Source organism: Eulemur rufifrons, chromosome 3, assembly GCF_041146395.1.
Source record: "Eulemur rufifrons isolate Redbay chromosome 3, OSU_ERuf_1, whole genome shotgun sequence".
Taxonomy (NCBI): domain Eukaryota; kingdom Metazoa; phylum Chordata; class Mammalia; order Primates; family Lemuridae; genus Eulemur; species Eulemur rufifrons.
In genome coordinates this window covers 6646098-6668315 of record NC_090985.1, presented here as the reverse complement: position 1 = coordinate 6668315, position 22218 = coordinate 6646098, and the positions used below count along the sequence as shown (strand labels likewise).

At 44.6% G+C, this 22218-nt stretch overlaps 1 protein-coding gene and 1 non-coding gene across 3 annotated transcripts in view; both read left to right on the top strand.

Annotated features, from left to right (window-relative positions):
- Window positions 1–22218, top strand: part of ABHD2 (abhydrolase domain containing 2, acylglycerol lipase) — a 96411-nt gene that overhangs the window by 7577 nt on the left and 66616 nt on the right. For both annotated transcript variants that reach the window (XM_069466632.1, XM_069466633.1), the window contains 2 exons: window positions 14904–14998; window positions 17664–17863. In XM_069466632.1, the coding sequence (XP_069322733.1) occupies window positions 17670–17863 (194 nt within the window). In that variant the 5' untranslated portion in view covers window positions 14904–14998; window positions 17664–17669. The remainder of the gene's footprint in view (window positions 1–14903; window positions 14999–17663; window positions 17864–22218) is intronic.
- Window positions 20908–20969, top strand: LOC138382108 (U7 small nuclear RNA). Its single transcript, XR_011233271.1, has one exon. It is a non-coding gene; the product is annotated as a U7 small nuclear RNA (small nuclear RNA).

The window sequence follows — 22218 nt, the reverse complement described above, 5'->3', positions numbered from 1 at the left end:
CGTTGTTGTCAGACATTTCAGGTTTGAAAAATGGTATCAGTCTCCTTACATTAATGTAATTCATCTGAATTTTACTGCTTAAGTAATTTTATTTGTGTTTATTTGTAAATTTGTTTTGGTTTCCATAAGTTTTACATAAAAGTGGTAAAGGAAGTTTATGTTAATTTTTATGTTTGTACATTTAAAAGAATATTAAATAATAATGGGATAAAAGTAATTCAATTGAAATTTGAGAATCAAATACAAAATAATTTAATTAGGGGGATCTGGCATGATTAGTTTTTCCCCTTAGAGGGGGCCATTTGGCACCTGAGTTTGAAAGACCCCATTGCAAGAATCTAAGCTCTGTGAGGCGGACAGAGGTTTCCCGTCATATTTGTGTCATGCCCAGCTCCTTTCCATGTGTTGAACATTTTAGAAATAGTAGTTGAGTTGAAGGGTTAGTTGACATCATTGGTTTTCTGCCTTGAGGTCCTCTTTGTTCGACCCTGGTGATTTGGAGAACTTGGGAAACACTCCCAAGGAGAGCAACAAAAATTATGTATAGGTTTGGGAAAGACACTTCACAGAGGAGCAGTGTGCATTGTCACACTCATTTGCATATGCAGCCAACACTTACTGTCCACACTAATGAAAGGGAGCCCTCCAAAAGTAATTTCTCTGGTTCTTTTAGTTTGTTTATTTTTGGAGTGAGTGATAAAGTTTTCTCACTGATAGCTGCATGACCTAAACACTTGCCAGAATTGCAGCAGCTACCAGCAGCCTGGAGCTTATTTGCCACAGGTGACTCACCTGCTCAGGGACAATAGGGGCTTGACTGCAGCTGCAAATTGGTGGTGCACTTGGACCGCACTGACTACCAAGACAATTTGTCCTGTTGCTGAATAGCTTTTGTTGGTTTTTCATTATGGAAATTTTAAGATCTACAGTTTGCATAGTGCACCCCCATGCCCCACATGCCCATTGCCAGCTTTACAGCAATCAACTCATGACCCTCCTGTGTCCTTTGTTCTGCTAGCCACTTCCCCAGCCCACGTTAATTTTGAAGTGGTGCCCAAACATTATATAGTTGCATCTAGAAATATTTCTGTGATATCTCTTAAAGATCCATTGAACATCCGTTATTACTCTTTGAAGATTTAACAATTATTCTTTAATATCAGCAAATATGTGGTCGTCGTTCAAGTTTCCAGTTGTTTAAAAATGTCATAAGTATTTGTCTTCTTAATTTTCTTAATTTTTCTGAATCAGGATTCAAACAAGGATCACGCATTGTGATTGGTTGTTCTACCATCTATGTCACTTTTAACTACAAGTTCCCTTCCTTTTCTTTTCTTCTTTTCCCTGCAATTTGTTGGAGGAACTGGGCAATTTGTCCAGTAGAGATATTTATTTACCTTTGAACAGGTAATACATTCACGTGATATAACATTTAAAAGGTATAATGCAGTAAAGAATGAAAAACCTTCCTCTCAAGAAGCAATGAATATTACTAGTATCTTGTGTATATTTAAGAGGTATTTTATGCATGTCCCAGAAAATGTTTTGTGCATCTATATCCTTTTTCCATTTTATGAAACTGCTAGTAGATTGTGCATGTTGTTCTGCTCCTTGCTTTATTCACTTAACATGGAATGATGCATTTAGTACATTTCTGCATGTATTGTTTGGCATCCTGTTAACTTTTCTCATGTATCCAATTATATCATTACTGCTTCCTGAAAATTGAGGAAAACGCAATATTACTAGGATCGTGTGATTGCACCAGAGTCTGCAGAGCTGGAAAATGTTCATTTTTTAGATTTGTTCAGGAAGCATTTATTCAGCCCTTCCTCTGCTGGATGTCATGCCAGGCTTCTGCCCTCAGCACCTTCCTTGGTGCCTGCGCACCGTGCCCCACCATCAGCCTAGAGGAGGCTTTCTGCAAATGCTTGCCGAGTCTCCAGCCCCTCGCAGCTCCCTGTACGGCCTGAACTGTATGTACTCACATTGTGGACTTTAGCTTCTCAGGTTCCAAATACCCTGGCCACATTTCCCTCCTCTGTTCTGATAATCTAAATAAAGTGCTCATTCATTCTCGTCAATGACATTGACAAATGTACCCTTCTAAATAGTGGGATGATGGAAGGTGCCACATAGATTATAGCCCAGGATATTTTTCCCGATTCAGGAAACACAGTCCCTTTCCCTCAGTCTATCATGAATGTCATCCATCAGTCTATTTATTGATTCTACATAGAATGCTGGACGTTGTACTGAAATTGCAAGAGAAATTGTGACTTTGCCACCAACAAGCTTATAAGAGGAATGCAAATTTCTTTAAGTCTCTCTTTGGATGGGAAGAGGCCTTACAGAGCATCTGCCCGTGGGGCTGAAGTGGTCGGAATCCCTCCAGCTCTGTGAGGGGCCTCTTGGATGCATGGGTGCCTTGTTTCTCTGTATTCCTCGAGCCTTAGCCAGGGCCTGGCACAGGGAGGGCCCCAGGCCTCAGTTTCCTTGCTCGCATTAATAAGTCACATAGCTGTTGTGAGTACCGAATGAGGTAATGTCTGAGGACATACTTTGTAAGTAGTAAATTATGCACTTGGTCTCCACGGTCAGCACAAGTGCATTTTGTGACATGTTTGAGGGGTAAATGAGGTAATGTATTAAAAATCACAAACACTTGATAAACTGTGGAGCTACACTAATAGGAAATTTTTTATCATCTGGTTTTGTTCCTTCATTTAGCAATATAGTAATTTAAAGATAATGGTGTCAGAGCTAAAGAGCAATACTAGATCCTAGGATAAGAGGCTTTGATCCCTAATGTGTGGTCCACAGATTTCATATTGTGTCTGAGTAGCTGGTTGAGAAGCTAACGGTCTGGAATGGGGGAGGGAACGTGTGTGTGTAAACTCCAGGCATTACCTGCAGAAGATGCTTTAGTTGGGTTGATAGTGGCTGTTCATGGGCAAGTCAGAGGCCAGACAAACCAGACTTGAGGACCTGGACATTGGCTTTGGACTGGGATTCTCTAGCCTTGGTGGATGGATGAAGTGAATCCCTCCTTGGCCTTCTCTGCCGAGCATACCACTGCCAAATTTACACTGTGTTTGTGTTATTAATTTTTATTGTAATAGCAGGATGCTCTGGTGTAGGGTGCGTGACCTACACTATCTCGCTTATGCCTAACAATGACTCTTCAAGGAAGGCCTTAATACCCCCATTTAATGCATAAGGAGACTGAGGTGCCAAGACGTTAAGAAACTTGCCCAACACAACAGTAAGTTCTATAGCTGTGATTCAGCCAGATCTGTCTGTCCCCCAAAGCCTGCAAGTAGCCTCTCTACCTGGCCATCAGTGCACACCAACATAAAGCATCTCAATGTATCAAAAATCTTTGTAATACCAGTTGTTCTGACCTATTTTCACAAACTTGTTTTCAAAATACTACAGATATTTAAGGAAGGATTTTTCCATTTTCCTTAGTGTTAAAAAGGAACCTTATTTTATTATATAATTCCACCAAGCCCTTGATGGAGGTTAACCTAGGATTAATTGCATTCAAATTTATATTTTCAGGAACAAATAAGCTCATGTCAGTTGGAAAACACCATATATAATTTTGTTGCATTGGATGTGTTGGAGGAGTAGCAGAAATCATGAGTCTTCTAGTGGTCTTCAGTTGATTCATCTGAATACCAGCAATCAGTGGGTAGATTTCCTTCGACCCTCTCTTTGGGGGCCTTTCCTTCTGTGAAAACAGGCTACCTAGAACATCCTGATTTCACTTGGAATTATCTTTGTTTGTTTGTGAGACAGCAGTTTCTGGAGTAGATTTGTAACTCTTTGAGCCTAGTAAAATGTTCTTTAGACAAATGGGGGAAAAGGTAAAAGAAATACTGCATGGGACAGACCATCCTCTAAGTGATGCAAAGTGGAAACTTTCACTTTGGATGGATAGTTATTTGCCTGAACTTTGAGATGTTCTTCAAAATATCCAAAAGCTGCTGACAGCCCGGGTGACACTGAGCTTTCTCTCTTTATGCCCGGAGGTGTGGCAGTTACTCATAAGGCCTTACCTTTCTGCCTAATGTGATAGATAATGTAATGTAATCTGATAAGAAACTTCTGTTCAGAGGATCACGATGGTGATGATTTAAGCTAATGCTTTTCCCACAGATTCAATCAGTAAATATTTACAGAGTGCCCATTACATGCTCAGCACCTTAAATTCAAATTTATGTAGAATTGAAACATGATAATTGAATTAGAAGTACATAGACCAGAATCTCCAACAGAAATAAAAGAGGCCAGGCTAGCACTCTGGGAGGCCGAGGTGGGAGGATCTCTTGAGATCAGGAGTTTGGGAACAGCCCCTGTCTCTACCAAAAATAGAAAAATTGGCTGGGCGTCGTGGCACAGGCCTGTGGTCCCAGGTGCTTGGGAGGCTTCGGCAGGAGGATCGCTTGAACCCAGGAGTTTGAGGCTGCAGTGAGCTATCTATGATGCCATTGCACTCTAGCCAAGGCAACAGAGTGAGACTCTGTCTCAAAAGAAAGAAAAAAGAAATTAAAGAGGTATGAATCATCATTTTTATGTAGAGATGAGACTAGAAAATGTTCTAGTTATGAAAGAGTACTTACGAAATGTGTAGGTAGGAAATGGTATGATTTTTAGGGCCTGGAAGGGATGGGCCCCCAGTGAAGAAGATTTTTGTTTAGTTCAGCAGGTTGCACAAAATTACCTGGATGCTTTCGAGGGCTTGCAGGGTTGCTCCAGTGGTGAATGACGGTGCTTTTCCAACATAGCCATGAGTCAGGGTTCATGTAGCCAAGTAAATGCTTCTCCCGCCTACATCCTCACGTCAGTCCCTCATGAACAACACAATGCACACAGCCTAAGGCCCACGGCCCCCAGCACATGTGTGGCACCGTCTTCCAGGCTGACATCTGGAATTCCCCTCGTAAGCGGAGTGCTGGAGCTTTGTTCCAGTGACTCACTGCCTCTCCTCCCAAACCACCCCCCTGTCCTGTCCGCCAGTCTCCTGACTGCCCAGCATCCTTGGGCCTTGGCTCATCTGTGAGCCCAGCCGGATGTCTGCATCCACCCCTCCTTCTCACCTTCTTTTCTGTTGCATCTGTTCCTGTGGTTCCCCAACTATGGGTTCACCTCCTTCTTCTTTCTGCCTCCTTTGTTTGAATTCCTCTGGTATTTATAGTTGGTACTTCAGAGTTTAGTATGTAATTATATATGGATTTGCGTATATCCTCTTCTTTTGTAAATGAAGAGGACAGAACCCACTGAAAAAGTGTCAGTACCACTGGGGTAATGTTTTGCAGACTATACCTTCCTTCTGACGTTCCACTCTGCTCTCTGCAGGTACCAAAGGCATCAGCTTCATTCTAACCTCTGTGGGGGCTATGAAAGAACTATAGTGCATGGCATCCATGAAATAATTAGCCCCAGTGGTGGGGCTGGCTCGTTCAGCACCAGATAGGGTGACTATCTCACAACACGCTTTTATTTTTAGCCCAAGGGCCTGAGCACAGATCAGTCCTCCATATTTATCTGCATTTAGCTGGTAGCATTGGTGTTCTAAGACTTGGTCACGATGAAATCCATGTGACCTCCAAGCCTGCTGCTCTAAACTGGCAGAAGATCCTGTTTCTACCCACAGCATCCTAGATATTTATAAAACAGAAATAAGTAAAGCAGGCCTTAAAGTCTTGTGCACACTGTATACTGTTGCCCCTAGAACCTTCTCCCGGTCTTGGAAGGGCAAGGAGTCCAGAGCTTTCGCTGCTGTCTAGCCCAGTGTTACAGAGTCAGTTGGCTGAGCGCTGAGGGGCGCTCTTGCTCCCAGCTGGCAGGGTTTATCAGGAGAGAGCCACAGAGCTGGGAGAGGCAGGAGAGCGAGTGAGCGGGCAGAGGAGTAAGTCTCTCCTTTGGGGAAGCTGGGGGGATTGGCCGTTGTTCAGGGTTCTCACAGATCTACTTCTTGCCGCCTGCCATGGTGAAACGCGAGATCGTCAGCGTTGGAACAGGCTGCCCGTGTCGATGCACTCATTACAGGCCCGAGGGTGTGTTAGCCCAGTATTCGTCCTATGCTCTGGTCTGGCACCGGGGGCCTTGGGAAACCAGAACGCTCAGGAATGGGGGGACTCCCAGCTATTTTTATTCTCTCATTAACTGAGAGTAGCTGTAAGTCCTTTTCTGTTGCAGCTCCAGGTGAAACTGTCTTCGCCTGCCCCAGCGAGTCCATGGGGTCAGTGGTTCTGCACTCAAGGGCTGTGCCACCCCACCCCAGCTCCGTGTCCTCCCTCTGGGAGCTCGTTGGCAGACATGGGTGGATGGGATCTGTACCATGCCCAGGACATGCCCTGGAAGTTTCTTTGGTACAATAAATCTGGAGATGCTGTTCTCATCCGTGGTACCCCTCTCTTAAAAATTCCAGTCAACTAGGCACTTGAGTTTGTTGGGTTCTGGTAAACTGAGATTTTGCTTTTGGTATTTATAGAATTTAATTACAGTATAGGTTTTTTTCTTTACTATTAATACGAAGTTTAGAGCAATCAAATCTCACTGTTTAAGGTGCCTGATCTCTTAGAATCTCCACAGAGGAAACACTTGGGTTATGATTTTTTTGTTTGTTCTCAGGTATGGATCAAATGGTTTCTCAGTGGTAAGGAAAACAGTTTTGCCTGTGATTTTACTAAGTGCTTTCCCGTTCGTCGTCTCGCGGTGCGTAGAAAGCCCTGCTCTCTCGGCAGGGTTATTTGCGAACGGGAAGGGCCAGCTTCCCTCCCGTATCGCAGCAGGTGCATGTAAACGTGCTCCGCTGGCTGTACGTGTTGCCCTGGTGACTCAGTCTCCAGATATTTTTAGTTTGGTGACTTTCTTTTGTGGAAACTTGTGGGTCAGCAGCCATTCTTGACATTTAAGTGTGAGGTCTGCATTTTCCTGCCTTGGGTAATTTTTCCTCTTCCTGGGAACTTGTAGGCCGTTTTCTGAAATTCCAGCAGGTTAAGTGTGTGACCTCACGACTTTGTGGAAGAATATGGTTAACTAAAACTGTTATCACATGAGTTTGCTTGCACAAAAAGGCAATTTCAAGATCCTAATCTGAACGCAACTGAGGACAATGTTACCATAAACTTATTTAATTATCTGTGAATGCCTCCACTTCCGCTTTACCAAATTGTGTGTGACTGCGGGCAGGCCCTTCACCTAGGAGGACCTGGTTTGTAAGAGATGGACTAGATCACCAAGAGGCTTCTCCTTCCTTGTTGCTTCCATTCTCCCTGCCACCAGCCACTTCCCAGGTGTGGTGACCCACTCCTGACCTTCTAGGGTGGCTCCCTGGCTTGAGGTGCTGAACAAAACATCTGGGTATTCAGTGATTAATGTTCAAAAACAAATGTCTCTTGGCGTCTCTTGAAAACATGACTGGCCCTATCGTTGCCAGGGCTTTCCTGTCATTTCTAGCTCGCGATGGTGGTGGGAGAGGTGTCTGTCAAAACCTGGCGTACGTGAGCACCCCTGAGACTCCATCCCACACAGCTCTCTGCGGGAGGACACGCAGGCCTAGACCAACATGGATGTGCTGAGCGGCGGTTCTCTGGCTGCTGGCCAGGGTCTCACTCACCCGGGCATGTTAAACCTCACAGGGAGTGAGAACAGGCCCACATCGGCAGGGCTGTGCAGTCCCAAAGCCCTCTGGCAGCGCCTGTGAGCCTGTCCCATCCCCATGGCAGTGGCAAAGGGCACAAAGACACATCTCATGGGGGTGGCTGGGCCTTCTCCTGGTCATCTCCTTCTGGATTGTTCTTGCCCCTGCAGAATGGCATGACTTTTTTCTATGACAGCTCTGACTTCTTGAGTTAAATGGCAGATAAAGGGGGAGAAGCTGGCCCTTTTCCCCTTACTTTCTCCCCAGAGGTGTCACGTTGCCTCCATTTAGGGCTGACCACTTTTATCTAAGTTACCACCAAAAAGGTGGAAAGTTGGGATGATGTGGAATGGGAATAGACCATGTTTTTGTGGCGGTGTGCTATGGCCTTCCTCTGTCCTTCTCTTGACACCCTCTCAGGGTACTTTTAGGGACGAAGCCTACCAAAGGCTTGCTGTGCTGGCCGAGGGTTTCGCTTCAGGGCATTGAGGTTTGCTAGGAGCCAGGCCAGGCAAGAGGGGACTTACCTGCTGGGAGCGGGTACAGGTGAGGGGCAGCCTCCCCATGGGAAGGAGAGAGACCGGGCATGTGTGTCAGGAGAAGGGATTCCACCTGTGCACTGCCAAGGACCCACTTTAGTGCAGAAACAAAAACAATACATCTTGGAACTATTTATGGGACATGATGATCACCACTTATTGTCCAGTGATTTATTAAGTGTAACGTGGTTCCATTTTAGAGGAATCAAGAAGAGTACATCCTGGGATTGATTTGAAACTCTTTGGAGGCGGCTCCAGCAGTCAATCAGCTAGTGATGTCGCTGTTGAGAGCCCTCTGTGCTGTTAGAAAAGAGTAGGTTTTATGGTGATTTCTGTCTGATTAGGTGGCTTACCGAGGCAAAATGGGACGGTTTAGTAGTGGTGGTGGTAATAGCTAATATTGTGGGGCACTTACTGTATGCCAGGCATTGTTTTTAAATACTCTCTCTGTGTTCAGATAATACATAATATGTAACATGTTACACATGGTGGCCAGAGGGATTAAGGAACTTGCCCAAGAGCAAGCACTGTAGCTGGATTTCACACTGGCCAGCTCACTGCAGGACTAGAACCTAAACAGAAGCCACATCTTCAACCAGATTGGAATGGGAACAGAGAGATCCTTTAGGGGTTTGGTTTGGGGTTTTTTTTTTTTTGAGAGGTATTTGCCTTGGGACCCACATAAGTGTGGAAGCTTGTTATGATAGTTCCTTTTGGGTTGTAAGGAAGAGAGACCCCCACAGGTGTCTCCATCTCTGGGCTTCCTCACTTTGCTATAACTATCAGGAAAGGAAAGGATTGTTCTGACAGCTGGATCATGGAGGCAAAAAAGCCAAACCAATGAATATTTGTTTGCAGAATATAGTTTGCATTGTACTAACAAGTAGTCTATGGATGTTCATGTCAGATAGCTGACCTTGACCTGAACTGATTGGAACTTGGCTGAGTAACAAGGGATCTGTCTTTCAAAAGGTCCTTCAGCCTCTAAAGGAAAGGCGTGTGGAACTACTGAGTCATGAGAGGTAATCTGGGCATATTCTCTCACGGTTTTGGAAGCCAGAAGTTTGAAATCGAAGGGTCAGCAAGATTGGTTCCGCTTTTGAGCTCTGAGGGAAAGTCTGTTCCATGCCTGTCTCCCAGCTTCTGGTGTTGCTGGCAGTCCTTGGCGTTCCCCGGCTGTAGACACATCACTCCAGTCTCTACTTCCATCTTCACGTGGCCTTCTCCCCTGTGTGTCTGTGTCTCAGTGTCCAAATTTCCCTCTTCTTACAGCGACACCTTGGGGTTATAGTGTTAGGACCTCCTCTAACCAGTATGACCCCATTTTAACTTGATTATATCTGCAAAGACCTGATTTCCAGAAAGGTCACATTCACAGGTTCTAAGTAGACATGAATTTTGGGGGGTGGGGGGACCCCATTCAACTCACTACACCAGATAATGGGTTTTCTGTGTCTGAGGTCTCTGCACAATTTGTTCTTTCACTGTAAGTTTTGTATTGTCAGTGAATATTGATATTCCAAGGCTGCCCATGCAGGTGGAATAAATATGATGAAATTATTGGCATAAATGGCATAGTTGAAAATATATGATCCCAGCCTGAGCAAGAGCGAGACCCCATCTCTACTAAAAATAGAAAGAAATTATATGGACAACTAAAATATATATATACAAAAAAAAATTAGCCGGGCATGGTGGCGCATGCCTGTAGTCCCAGCTACTCGGGAGGCTGAGACAGGAGGATCACTTAAGCCCAGGAGTTTGAGGTTGCTGTGAGCTAGGCTGACGCCACGGCACTCACTCTAGCCCGGGCAACAGAGTGAGACTCTGTCTCAAAAAAAAAAAAAAAGAAAAAGAAAATATATGACTAATTTATTTAAAGAAATAACAAAGGCTATGAGGGTTGTTGGTTCTTATGAATTTTATCGTATAACAGTCTATGAAGTAGGCTGGAAAACAGGGGCCGTTTTCTGTTACGAAGTACAGCGATAGTTTTTTCCTGTGCTCTTTGGCCAAGGGCTGCAATTCTATCCCTAGAATCTCAGACATTTTCACCTGAAAGAGACCTTTGGTATCATCTACTTCTAATCTAACCCTCTCATTTTACAGATGGGGTCTTTAGGATTCAAAAAGTTAAGTGGCTGTTCTAGGTCACCAGCCAGGAAGGGGCACAGCAGACACTGGGACCCAGGTCTCAGAGCCCCCGGACTGGAGCTTCTCCCAGCGAGGTGGCCTGTTTCTCTCTGCGTCTGTGCCTCCTTCTTAAAATAAGGCTCTCAGCCAGGGGAGAGCAGTGAGAGTCGTCGTGGGAGGCCTCACCACCCGTGGAAATACCAGTCAAGCATGTCTTAGCCACCAGGAACAATGCTACAGTTCCTTTAATGACGAGATTTGGGCATCTAGCAGCACCTTGGGTTCCTTTGTTAGCGTAGAGAACATAAATAGAATTCTGACTACATTCAATCCCAGTCATAAAATGGTGGGGGAGGTGTGGGGCCGCTGAGGAAGAATTGCTAGGTACCTAGGAAGCCCAGCCCATCGTGGAGGTGGAGCCAAGGTTCGGGTGGGCATGGGGAGAGCTTCCTCTTCCTCCTCCATATACCCAGCCCTCCTGCCTTTCTGTGTTATTTCTTTTCTCTGTCTGGTTGCCTGATGTTCATTTTAACTGGATTTCACCTGCCTAGAAAAGGGGGAGGGGCTCATGAAATAATGCAATGAAATCTGAGTTTGCTACGTCTAGAACAAGTTCAGAATATTAATATTTAGTGGCAGGTCAAACTTGGAAAAAAAGAATACCATAAAATAAAATGTAGTGAGATTAGTTAAAATGAATGTGAAGAGTTTTTGTTTTAAAATTGCCTGTTAATTCCTGGTTTAATATTTAGATATATATGTACTGTGCACACACACACACTCATACTTACACACGCTTCTAAATCCTATACAGTCATCCCTCTGTATCCACGGGGGACTGGTTCCAAGACCCCTGAGGATACCAAAATCCAAGGAAGCTCAAGTCCCTGATATAAAATGATGGAGTATTTGCATATCATCTATGCACATCCTCCTGTATACTTTAAATCATCTCTAGACTATTTACAATACATAATAAAATATAAATGCTATATAAATAGTTGTTATAGTATATTGATTTTATTTTAAAATTTTGTTATTTTTTTCAAATATTTTCCATCCGAGGTTGGTCGACTCTGCAGATAAGGAAGGCCCACTGTACTTCACTCACTAAGGCCGGGTTCTAGATCTAGCTGCTCCGTAATTCCTTCCCTGGTTAATTCTTTCCTGGACTAATTATTCTCGTCTTCGAGTTTCTAAAGTACATATAGTCTTAACATAAACTTCTTTTCTCCCCAGTTAAAATGAGAATTCTACTTAACTGCTGTCTGCAAAATGCTGGGCACACAAGAGGCAGTCAGGTCCTTAGTCCTGCTGAAACTCAAGCGTGGTGTCCCTAGGGACGTGCAGGAGGACTGGCCTGCTCCCCGGGATGTCAGGCTGGAGCCTTGGACAAGGCTGCACATTTGGACCACAGTAATTATAAATCTCTCCTAGGATTGCCTTCCCTGGGTTGAATTGAATTTTAAAACCTTGGCATTTTTCAAGGGTTGAGGAAATTAATTCTCTACTGCATTTGCTATTAAAAAAAAGTTGTGGGAGGACATTGTCTATCACATCACTCAAGGTCCCTTATATAAAGTCCTGCATTTTTTTTTAATAATTCTGTGGCAAAAAAAAAAAAAAAAGCCCTGTTTCTGTTGAGTATCTGTCATGCTTCTGGAAATAAGAGCACGATATGTGTTAGCTTTCTTTCCACTTTAGAGAACCGTAGGCTGACGGGGTTTGCCTTTTTCCCCTGACAGTCAGAAAGCTCAGAGACATTCTAACCTTAATCACATACACACTTGTTATGTATGTTGACATATGTATTTTCCTTGTCCAGGGTTTTAAAATTTCTTCTTAGATTTTCATAGTTGCTATTTTAAAGCTTTTTTTCTAATGACAAAAATATTTATAGTCATTATGAATTTTGGAAAATAGGAAAAAAAGTGAAATTGCCAATGCTCTATAACCCAGGCATTTTAGCATCCATAAAGATTTGGGTATATAATATTTCCTCCAGTTTCATTAGAAATTGCAGAGTAAAAGAGTCTAGAAGTCACAGTGGCTTCATCTGTTTATTCTCTCATGTAAAAGAAATCTTGAGACAAGCAGTCTAGGTCTGATATAATGGCTCCATGAAGCTGTCAGGGACTCAGACTTCTGTCTTTCTACTCTGCTGTCCTCTTAATGGGGCTCCTAGCGTGACCTCAAGGTCACTTCATGGCCCAAGACGGCTGTTGGAGGTGCAGCCGTATTGTCTGCATCCCAGGGATGCAGGAAGGGAAGAGGGCAGAAGGGTTAACTTCCTGCCTTTTAAGGAGCCTCCCCAGAAATCAGACCAGCCCCTCCAGAATCGAGTCACATGGAGTCACATAGCTGCAAGGGAGCCTGGGGTATGAAGTATTTTTCAGCTAGGCAAATTTCCCAGGTTTCTGTTACTAAAGATGAAGGGGAAATTTACTACTGGGAGGCAAGTAGCAGTCTGCCTCGTTTCCGAGTCTTCCTCTATGCATGCACACTCAGTAACAGTGTTTCACTGAAGCCATCTCAGATAGTTTGTGGAAAGAGTTAAAGTGTAAATAAATATCAGTGTATTAATAAATATCAATAAATAAAAAGTACTATATCTTGTTATCCTATGAACTTTGCCACTCTGCCTTTCCATAATTTTGTCTACGAATTTATCATTTATACATATACTGATAATATATTTTTTGAATATTCAGTCAGTACAGACTTTTCCAGGGCTAGAAGGGACCTTAGGTGGTTTCCTGCAAAGGTTGCATATTCAGATGCTTATTGGGATCATTCAGGTACTATAAATGATTAAACTGGGCCGGGGTCAGTGTTGAGCACAGTAATAGGGAGCGGTGGAGACTGTGGCAACCCAGAGAGAGCATGCTCCGTCTAAAGGAGGTGGCCGCTGCTCAGCTCCACTCATTCTTGCCATGTGAGAATGCTGGCACTGTCTTGCAAATCTTTTGATTTTGTTTTCAAGAGAAACCCGAAATCTAGCTTTTTATCTGAAATCTCCTGGTGTTTATAACTAATAAATTCAATTTTTTTTAAATGCCAGCTAAATGCAGAGCCAACCCAGGGCTGCCAGTTTAGGATCTTTGATCTGTCCATGCCCCGTTTTTCATTTGGCAACAAGCCTGGCGGGGTCGAGTGGCCCGTGATGGAGCCGGAGACTTTGCTCTTTGGGCCCCTCCTCATCACAGCCTGGTCCTCTCTGACTGATTTGTCTCAGAATAGGAAAAGATCGTAAGAATCTGAAGTGGGCAGGACTACTCCGAAGGTTAATAGATTCTGTCCCTCAGCTGGCTTTCGTTTTCTTCTTAGGTCATTTTGGTGTGGTAGAATCAGAAGAAACCTAGGCTGAATCCCAGCTCTGCTGTTTGCAGCTGTGTGACTCGGGCAAGCCCTGGTGTCTTGCGTATGTTTCCTGCACCGTCTGTGTTCCTGCTCGCTCGCTCCTCTCTCTTTCTCTGCTCTGCTGCTTTTAAGCAGTACAATATGGTACTTAAGAGGAAGGTCTCTGCGGCCAGTTACAAATCCTGGCTTTTCTACCTGCCGGCTGTGTGACTTTGGGCGAGTTATGCCTCAGTTTCCTCCTCTGTAAAATGGGGTAGTAATAGCTTCTACCTCCCAGGGTGTGGGAAGGATTAAATGAGTTAGCACATGTCAAGTTTGAAGAACAGAGCTCGGCACATACCCAGTGCTGCATAAACTTTGGCTATTTCCCCCATATTGTCTTTTTTGCTGCTTCTGCTGCTTTGGAAGCCATAGATCTATTAGCAGGTTCCCACAGTAGGCTTGGCTCTGGTCCCTGGTCTCACAGTGAGCACTTTTAGCTCCTGGTGCCCCTAAGCAGCCAGCCTCTGGCCCTCAGTCTGGACTGAGACCTGGCAGGCAATGCGACCCCCAACCCATTGCTTTGGGCCCTGTTCTGTTTCTGGTATCTTGGTTTTTGTTTGTTTGCGTGTATGTTTTTTTTTGTTTTTGAGACAGGGTCTTGCTGTGTTGCCCAGGCTGATCTCGAACTCCTGGGCTCAAGCGATCCTCCCCCTCAGCCTTCTAAGTAGCTGAGACTACAGGCATGAGCCACCTGGTTTGGTACCTTGGTTTTGATACCATCTGTGCCCTTTTACTTTTCTCAGCTCATTTTTTTTTTGTAATTGCTCTACGTTTCAAAGAGAACGAATGAGTCAACTGGCTGGACTGTCTTGATGCAGAGCTTTGCTAGGTTATTTCATTGGTCACATAGAGATGATACCTGTCCTGTCAGGCGTTCCTGAATATTAGCTGTGGGGTGAAGGGTAAAAGCAGCGTGAGTTTGCTCTAGCCAGAATTACGAACGCAGCAGAGAACTTGTCCTGGAAACCAGAGGTCAGTCTTGGTGGATTCACGAAGGCTCCCCCCGCAGACTTGTTGAAATGGCCAAATGGCCAAGAATGTGGCATACATGTTAATTAAAGAAATTGTCTTTTTCCCCTAAAGATTTTAAATACAGAGAAACTTAGACTGTGCTGTGTTTCAATTAAACTGCTCCTTTCTCATTCTTTAAAACATCACTATTCAATTCTTTTCAGCTTTTAGGTTAATTTGAAAAAGAGATCTGACCAGCCCAGCTGTACAACTCTTCAAGGAAGGTTCCCATTTGCAGTGAGAAGAATAAGTGACATAGGTATGTGTTGCTAAGACTCTTATTTTTGCTTCTCTCTGCCCCCTCCCCTTATGTCGGAAACAGTGAATAGAAGTGGGAAGGGAAGGACCTGTTTATTTTATTTCTTTAGTTCATTAAGTCTACTCTAGGCCAACAAGGAAACTTGTAAAAACCACTTACTGCATTGCCCTGTTATCTTTCCAACAAAGGTGACAAGGAAGAACTTCTATTTAAGTTCCATATTACCAGCCTGTAGTCAGAGAAACTTTGGAATTTCTGATGGATTTTGGTTTTGGCCCTCCACTACTAAGTGGAGATTTAAAAACCTGTATTTGCCTCATCGTGGATATCTGTTTAACATCAGTTTGGCACATGTGGCTTGGCTCCCACAGGTGAGGGATGGCAGGTGCAGGGCAAACCCATCCAGCTTCTCAGTGCAGCGCCGTGTGTTTTTGTAGGCCACAGACCCCGCTGAGAACCTGATTAAAACTGCACACCCTCTCCACAGAAAACCGCACATATGCACACTTTCACTTCTGATTTCAGGAGGGTCTTGGACCCTAGAATCCCATAGGGCTGTGATCCCCAACCCCCAGGCTGTGGACCGGTACCGGTCCTGGTCCGTGGCCTATTAGGAACCAGGCTGCATGACAGGAGGTAAGCAGCGGGCGACTGAGCAACGCTTCATCTGTATCTGCAGCCGCTCCCCATCACTCGCGTTGCCGCCCAAGCTCCGCCTCCTGTCAGATCAGTGGCGGCATTAGATTCTCACACGAGCCCAAGCCCTGCTGCAAACTGTGCGTGGAGGGACCCAGGTTGCGCCCTCATGGGACTCTAATGCCTGATGATCTGAGGTGGAGCTGAGGCGGTGATGCTAGCACTGGGGAACAGCTGCAAATACAGATTATCGTTAACAGAGAGGTTAATAATGCAATAATAATAGAAATAAAGTGCACAATAATCATAATACATTTGAATCATCCCCAAACCGTCCCCCCACCCCCGCCCTGGTTTATGGAAAAATCATCACCCATGAAACCGGTCCTTGGTGCCAAAAAGGTTGGGGACCGCTGCCATAGGGAACCCACAGACCCCAAGTGAAGGATCCTTGCTTCAGGGGGTTACAGACAGCTTTCAGGGGATGTCACCAGGAGTGAGGTGACACATCATCAGAAGTTAAGTTTTAAGAAAACCGTTTGCTGGTAAAAGTTCTGTGTAGCTGAGAGTATATTCTGAGGTCTAGCCTTGATTTGAAATTGTGTCAGGTAAGTTTTTAGAAATTGTTTTCTTGCCATGATAGTGGAAGGCTAGTTAAGGAAGTGTGATCTTCAATTTCCTGTCCTCACTGAGTTGGGAACCTGTGCTAGAGATTGCCTGCGGTGTACTCAGGCTCTCTCTTTGCCAAAGTCACCTTGATTTTAGAAAAGAGTTTCTGAGTCCTCTCAGGACTTGCTGTAGGCCTCAGGAGAGTTCAGTCAGTGACACCCCAAACGCGTTTTTTGGAGATTGTTTTGTCCTGCTAGTTCTGTCCCCATCGCTGGCTACCAGAGCTCGCGTGGTGACTGTTTTTAGCAGAGGCTAGTTGAAACCATTCCAGGGGCAGCTGTTGCCATAGCTACCTTGGCTGTGAGAGTTACCATTTTCTCCTTTTTGTTAGCTTGTGGCTTCCCTGATTTTTAAGGTAATAGCTGATGTTCTGTTTTCTGCCGAGCAGCTAGGAAAATACTGGATTTTTATTGATGTTGCTTTTGTTGTTATGGATGTTTGGTTTTATATGTTTGGAGTAGGGTGTGTGTGTGTGTGTTGTATATAAGGTAAAGCTGCTTTAAAAGATGTATATTAGGAGAGCAAAATAATAATATTTTTATATATAATAATAATAAATTTGCTCTCCTACATTAGGAGAGCAAAAGCCAAAAATACATATACATTTGCTGTACTCCAATTTTAAATTTTGGTCTAGTAGCTGAATTTAGTCCACTTTTAGCCTAATTTTGCACTAATGGCTATAGCTGGGTAGCTTCTGCAGGAAAAAAAAATGGCTGAGCTCATTTCACACTGCCCAAAACCCCTGGAGCCAGGACCACTGCAACCTGGGCCGAGTTGGAACTGGACTCAGCCCCAGGGCGCCTTTGTGGAACAGATGGCTAGGTCAGGCTGAGGTTGCTTTATCTCAGCCTGCTCTGAAAATAACAGGGCAGGGCCAGCAGGCAGCAGCCACACCTGGTGGCACCTGCTATCCCATCCTATATTTCTGTCCAAGGCTGTAAACACAACACTTAACACACACCTGGTGCACCAGGTGCAGATTAAGTCTACAGAGAGATTTGAGGTGGCCTGTTAACAGAAAGCAAAGTGCTTCCCCCGTCCTACTCCTGCCTCTCTTTTCCTCCTCTCAAGAGGACACGATTCTCAGCATTTGCTTAGCTTGGAAATGCTCATGAGATTATAAAAAGCAAACAACACAGTACTCAGTTCATCAGCGCTCAGGACTGCGTGTGATTTGGGTGGTTGCCAGTCTGTTAGTGGCTGTATGGGGCTGATGGTGTCTGCCTGGGAGGACCCTGTGACACATCTGAATCATGGCATGCCATTGCTGGCATTGTCTCTTAGCAGGACATACCTCTGAAGTGGCGGGGGTGGTGGCTTCACCCTGCCTCACTGTACATGTGCCTGTGCTCCCCAGATCAAGATGAATGCCATGCTGGAGACCCCCGAGCTCCCGGCCGTGTTTGACGGGGTGAAGCTGGCCGCAGTGGCTGCCGTGCTATATGTGATCGTCCGGTGTTTGAACCTGAAGAGCCCCACAGCCCCGCCTGACCTCTACTTCCAGGACTCGGGGCTCTCGCGCTTTCTGCTCAAGTCCTGTCCTCTTCTGACCAAAGAGTGAGTAGACCTCATGCCCTCTGTATGCCCACCTGCTGATCCATTTGGCTTTGTGCGATGTTCAGAGAAGATCCTCTCACATTGCGTACTTAAGGCATCAATGGAAAATGGCGTCACTGGTGTTAAAATAGCCACAGTCTTGATAGCAGTCTGGCGTTTGAATGCTGGAGGGTAGGAGAGAGTCAGATCTTTGTTGCCTGGAAACATCTCTTCCCCTACAGCATGGTGTCATCATGCATGACAAGGACTTTGCAGAAAACAGTCGTCATTTTTAGGTAGATATAGAAAACTAGGACAATATTCTATCCTTTAGCAAATGCCCTGTTGCCAGTTCTAGGACAGAGAAACCATCCTTGCCCAGAGTAATTAACAAGCAAAACAACACAGGCCTATTAGTTGGATACTCTCCATCTGCCTTATTGGAAAACGTACTGAGGTTAGCTATAGAATACACTCAAGAGAGTGCTTTGGTCCAAGCTTTTTCCTCCATCCTGGCTTCACCTCTCACCCCTCTTTTGGGGGCTGGCTTCACTGGCTGAATAATTCTCTCCTAAGAGCAGACAAATGGGCAACAGAGACATCTGAGAGTTTGGGTTCTGTCTGTCTAGTTGTCTAGGTAATGTTCACATGCTGTTGGCAAGGGTGAAGAGCACCCAGCTTGGGCTCTGGGTGTTTTGGGTGCTCGTGTGCAGTTTTCTAACAGTTGTGATAGTGATGCCATAACCCCAAGTCAAGAGAAACGTTGCCTCATAGTGGTAGAGTGCCATGTACAACACAATGTCATCATATTGAATTTGGAAATGCCCCTGCTGAGGGGACATTACATTACAGTGGGTCCACCACCAGGCACAAGACCAAGGACGTGGTGTTCTTCTACACAGTGTTTGCAGTTAAAAATATGCTCTGCAGGGGGAGGGGAAAAACTGGGAAAAAAAATAAAATAAAAATATGCTTTATAAAATAGAGTGTGCATACTATCTGTATGTTTTGAAAATTGTCCAGCATTTTTCATACTGGTATTTTGAATGTTTCTTCAATGCCTAATTTAAATGATTCACTAATTTGGACTGCCTAGTGGCATTCGCACCCACTTCAGGTTGGGTAAAACCACTAGGCCCAGTTCCTTGATCATCTCAGTTTTAGAGAGCTTTGAAAACCAAAATATTTAAAACTCTGCAAGTTTATATGCAGATGAGTGCAAATTGCCACCCAGCTTCGTTCCTGAGTAATTAGAGGGAGGAAGCCAGGGAAGAGCTGCTGCTGCCCGGGCTCCGGAAAAGCATCATGGAAGGTTTGATTCCATACTGATTGTTCCAAGTGTAAAAGAAAGCTGATCATGGCAGTTTTTACACCTTTTTATTTTTTTCCTTTAAAAGTAATCCATTAAGTCCAGCATTCTCTTTGCTGTTTTCCCTTGCATGGCACATTTTGCTGATGAGCAGCCCATGATGCCAACCTGGTGCCCCATGACTTCCATTGAGCTGCTCCCACCCACCTGTGGGTATAGAAGTGCATCCCTGGCCCCATGTCCGCGGACCGCACGGCCGTGTGTAGAATGTTAGCACCAACCTGAGCCAGTGTCGTCAGCACGCAGCCTCCAGGTCCTTGGCCAATCACCGTGCTCTCTCCTGGTGAAGCCTGAACTTGGGAGGGTGGAGGTCAGCCAAGGACAAAGGCAGACCTGACGCTTGTTTGGGAATTAGCTACGGTGTGAAGGTGGGTGTGAAGGGCCAAATTCCCCAAAACTATTTACTCTCAAAACCTCTGATTATAGGAGCAGCCCTCTTAGAGCATGTTGGAGCATTACTTAAGCAGCTAAATTCCAAATACTCAGGCACTCTGACTTGAACATGACAAGTGATTCAAGGGCAAAAGGATTTGTTTTATTCCTCCTCCAACTTTTAAGTAACCTCTGATTTCTGACTTAGATTCTAATTTTAGGAATCGAGTGTTCATGCGATCCTGTGTTCATGCAAGGTATCACAAAAATGTTTCCATGTTACGCCTTTTTGTCCATGTTACTGCATTTGAAATTCGTTGCGTGCCTCTTGTAGACATTGTACCATTTAATCTTCTTAACAACATTGAAGGTAGATTCAGTTTTCCTCTCATTTTAAGGACAAGGAAACCGGCAGTAGTAGAGAGGGAAACTGAACCCATACCTGGAGTGTGACTTCAGAATTGGTTCCCTTCTTTTCCATGGGAAGTGGACAGAGACTTTTCTTGGGGTGCAGGTGAGAGAACGGAGGCAGAGAGCAGTAAAAGGCCAGCCGTGATGAGGGTCAAAAGCAGGACTGGACCTCGGGTGGCCTTCAATTCCCACATGACCCTCTTTCTATTTCTGTCACTCTGTGGGAAGCCACTGTCCCCTGATGTTTTTTGTGTCACATTTCGTAACAGCCTCCCATGTGTTTGAAGTTGAGGGCGGAAACATGTCTGTTATGGGTAAAAGTGCTTCTCCTGGGACTTTGAAGATTTTTTCCTAGGAGGAAGCTGTCTGCAGCCTTCAGAAGCGCTTGTGTGGGCTGGGAAGTTCAGTTAACTGATCTACAACACACTGTTGATTTTACTTAGTAGTCCTGGCTGCAAGCAGCCAGTTATTACGACTTACGTGTGAAATCAGGACATGTCCTCTTGCTGATCGGGTATAGAAGAAAAGTTGATGAAAGGTGAACATTGAAAGGATGTTAAAGAGGAGGGATTTCTTTCCCCTTCTCAGCATTAAAGTCAGCTTGAAAATCTGTTTTAAGATAATTTACCCAAAGATACATTACAGATGAATCTTTTAATGTCTGGAGGAAAACTTTGCTTCAGTAGGGTGATTTGTCTCTTGTTCACTTAGCAACAGATCAATATTTACCTAATGATTCATTTTTTTTTTGTAAAGAAGTGTTTGCTTTTAGTGAAGCAAGCAGACTAAAGTTCATTTCAGAATTATGAGAAAATCTAGATGGTGATACAAATCTCCAGTTTTTCTGAATAAAAAATTTAATGCATATTCATTTTTTTAAAATGGAAAATAAAGCACACACAAATCATCTTATAAGTATTACAGCTCTTTTAGAATTTGCCTGGCAGGTTTTCTGCTTTTTATTGGAAAACCCCCTACATGAAAAAAAAATTTATCTATAATTCTCCTACCTGGAGATAATGCACCGGTACTATTTTGGTGATCATCCCTGTGGTGTTTTTCTTCTTTGATACTTGCCCCCACAAAATCAGGATGATATATGTTGTTTGGTAACCTGCTTTAACACTTGGCATGCCATGAACATTTACCCGTGCTGCTGCTACATATCTTCCAACGTTCGATTTTTAGCAGCTGCAGAATTACTCATTCAAATTTCCTAATGGCTGTTGGCAGCAGGGGTGCAGAGAGAGAGCCTTGAGTTGAAGTTTGGACTAGGATGCAAACCTAGGTCTTCTACTTACTTTAGAAACTAGCCACTGGACCCTGGCAAGTGACAGCCCCTCTGGTCCCTGATTTCCTTCTGCGTAAAATGAAATAGACATCTCTCTGACGTTGCCCTTCAGCACTAACATCTTCGGATTCTGGCACCCTTGCTTTGTTAGCAAGCATCAGAGAGGTCTTTTTAGAGGAAGGATCCTGGGAGAGGGGGCCTTGACTACAGAGTAAGGACAAGACGCTAAAGAGAGTGGTTTTCCTGTGTGTCTGTCCTCTTCTAACGGTTCCCATCCCCTGTGCTCCAGGACAGGCTGGCACTGTCTCCCTTGGGCTTTTTTTTTTTTAGTACTTTTTTGAGCTATCGTTTACATACAGTAAAAATGTAGATCTTAAGTACACAGGTCAGGACTTTTTGGCTATGTGTTCAGCTGTGTAACAACCTCTCCTTTGGGCGTTTACAGGAGTGTCCCCAGTCACCTCCCTGTCTCTGACCCACCCATCTGTCATAATACCACTCAAGTTGGCTTCCTGGAGTAGGCCACGCACCGTGTGACCCGGCCTACCTGTCTAGATTCGTCACTCATGGCATCTCTTATTGCTCACGAAGTGTGTGCCCCCTGGGCTCTTGTCCCCTGGCTACAACAAATCCCCTCTCATCTCTCCCCACCCCAACGCCTCTTAGCCTGTAAGAAAAACACAAGTGGCATCGATTCTGAGACGCTGTTCTCTGACTTCCCCCACTCCTCTCCAGCCAGAATGGGCCCCTCTTCCGTTTTCCTACCATGTTTCCCCAGCATGTAGCTTCTGTGTCCATTTAGAACATTCCATCTTGTTTTGTGAGAATTGGCATCTCTTTTATCACTGGAGTGTAGGTCCCCCAAATCAAAAGCCACACTCTTGGGGAGACAGAACAGGATTCCTGGCAGTACCAAATCTCAAGTACAATGCC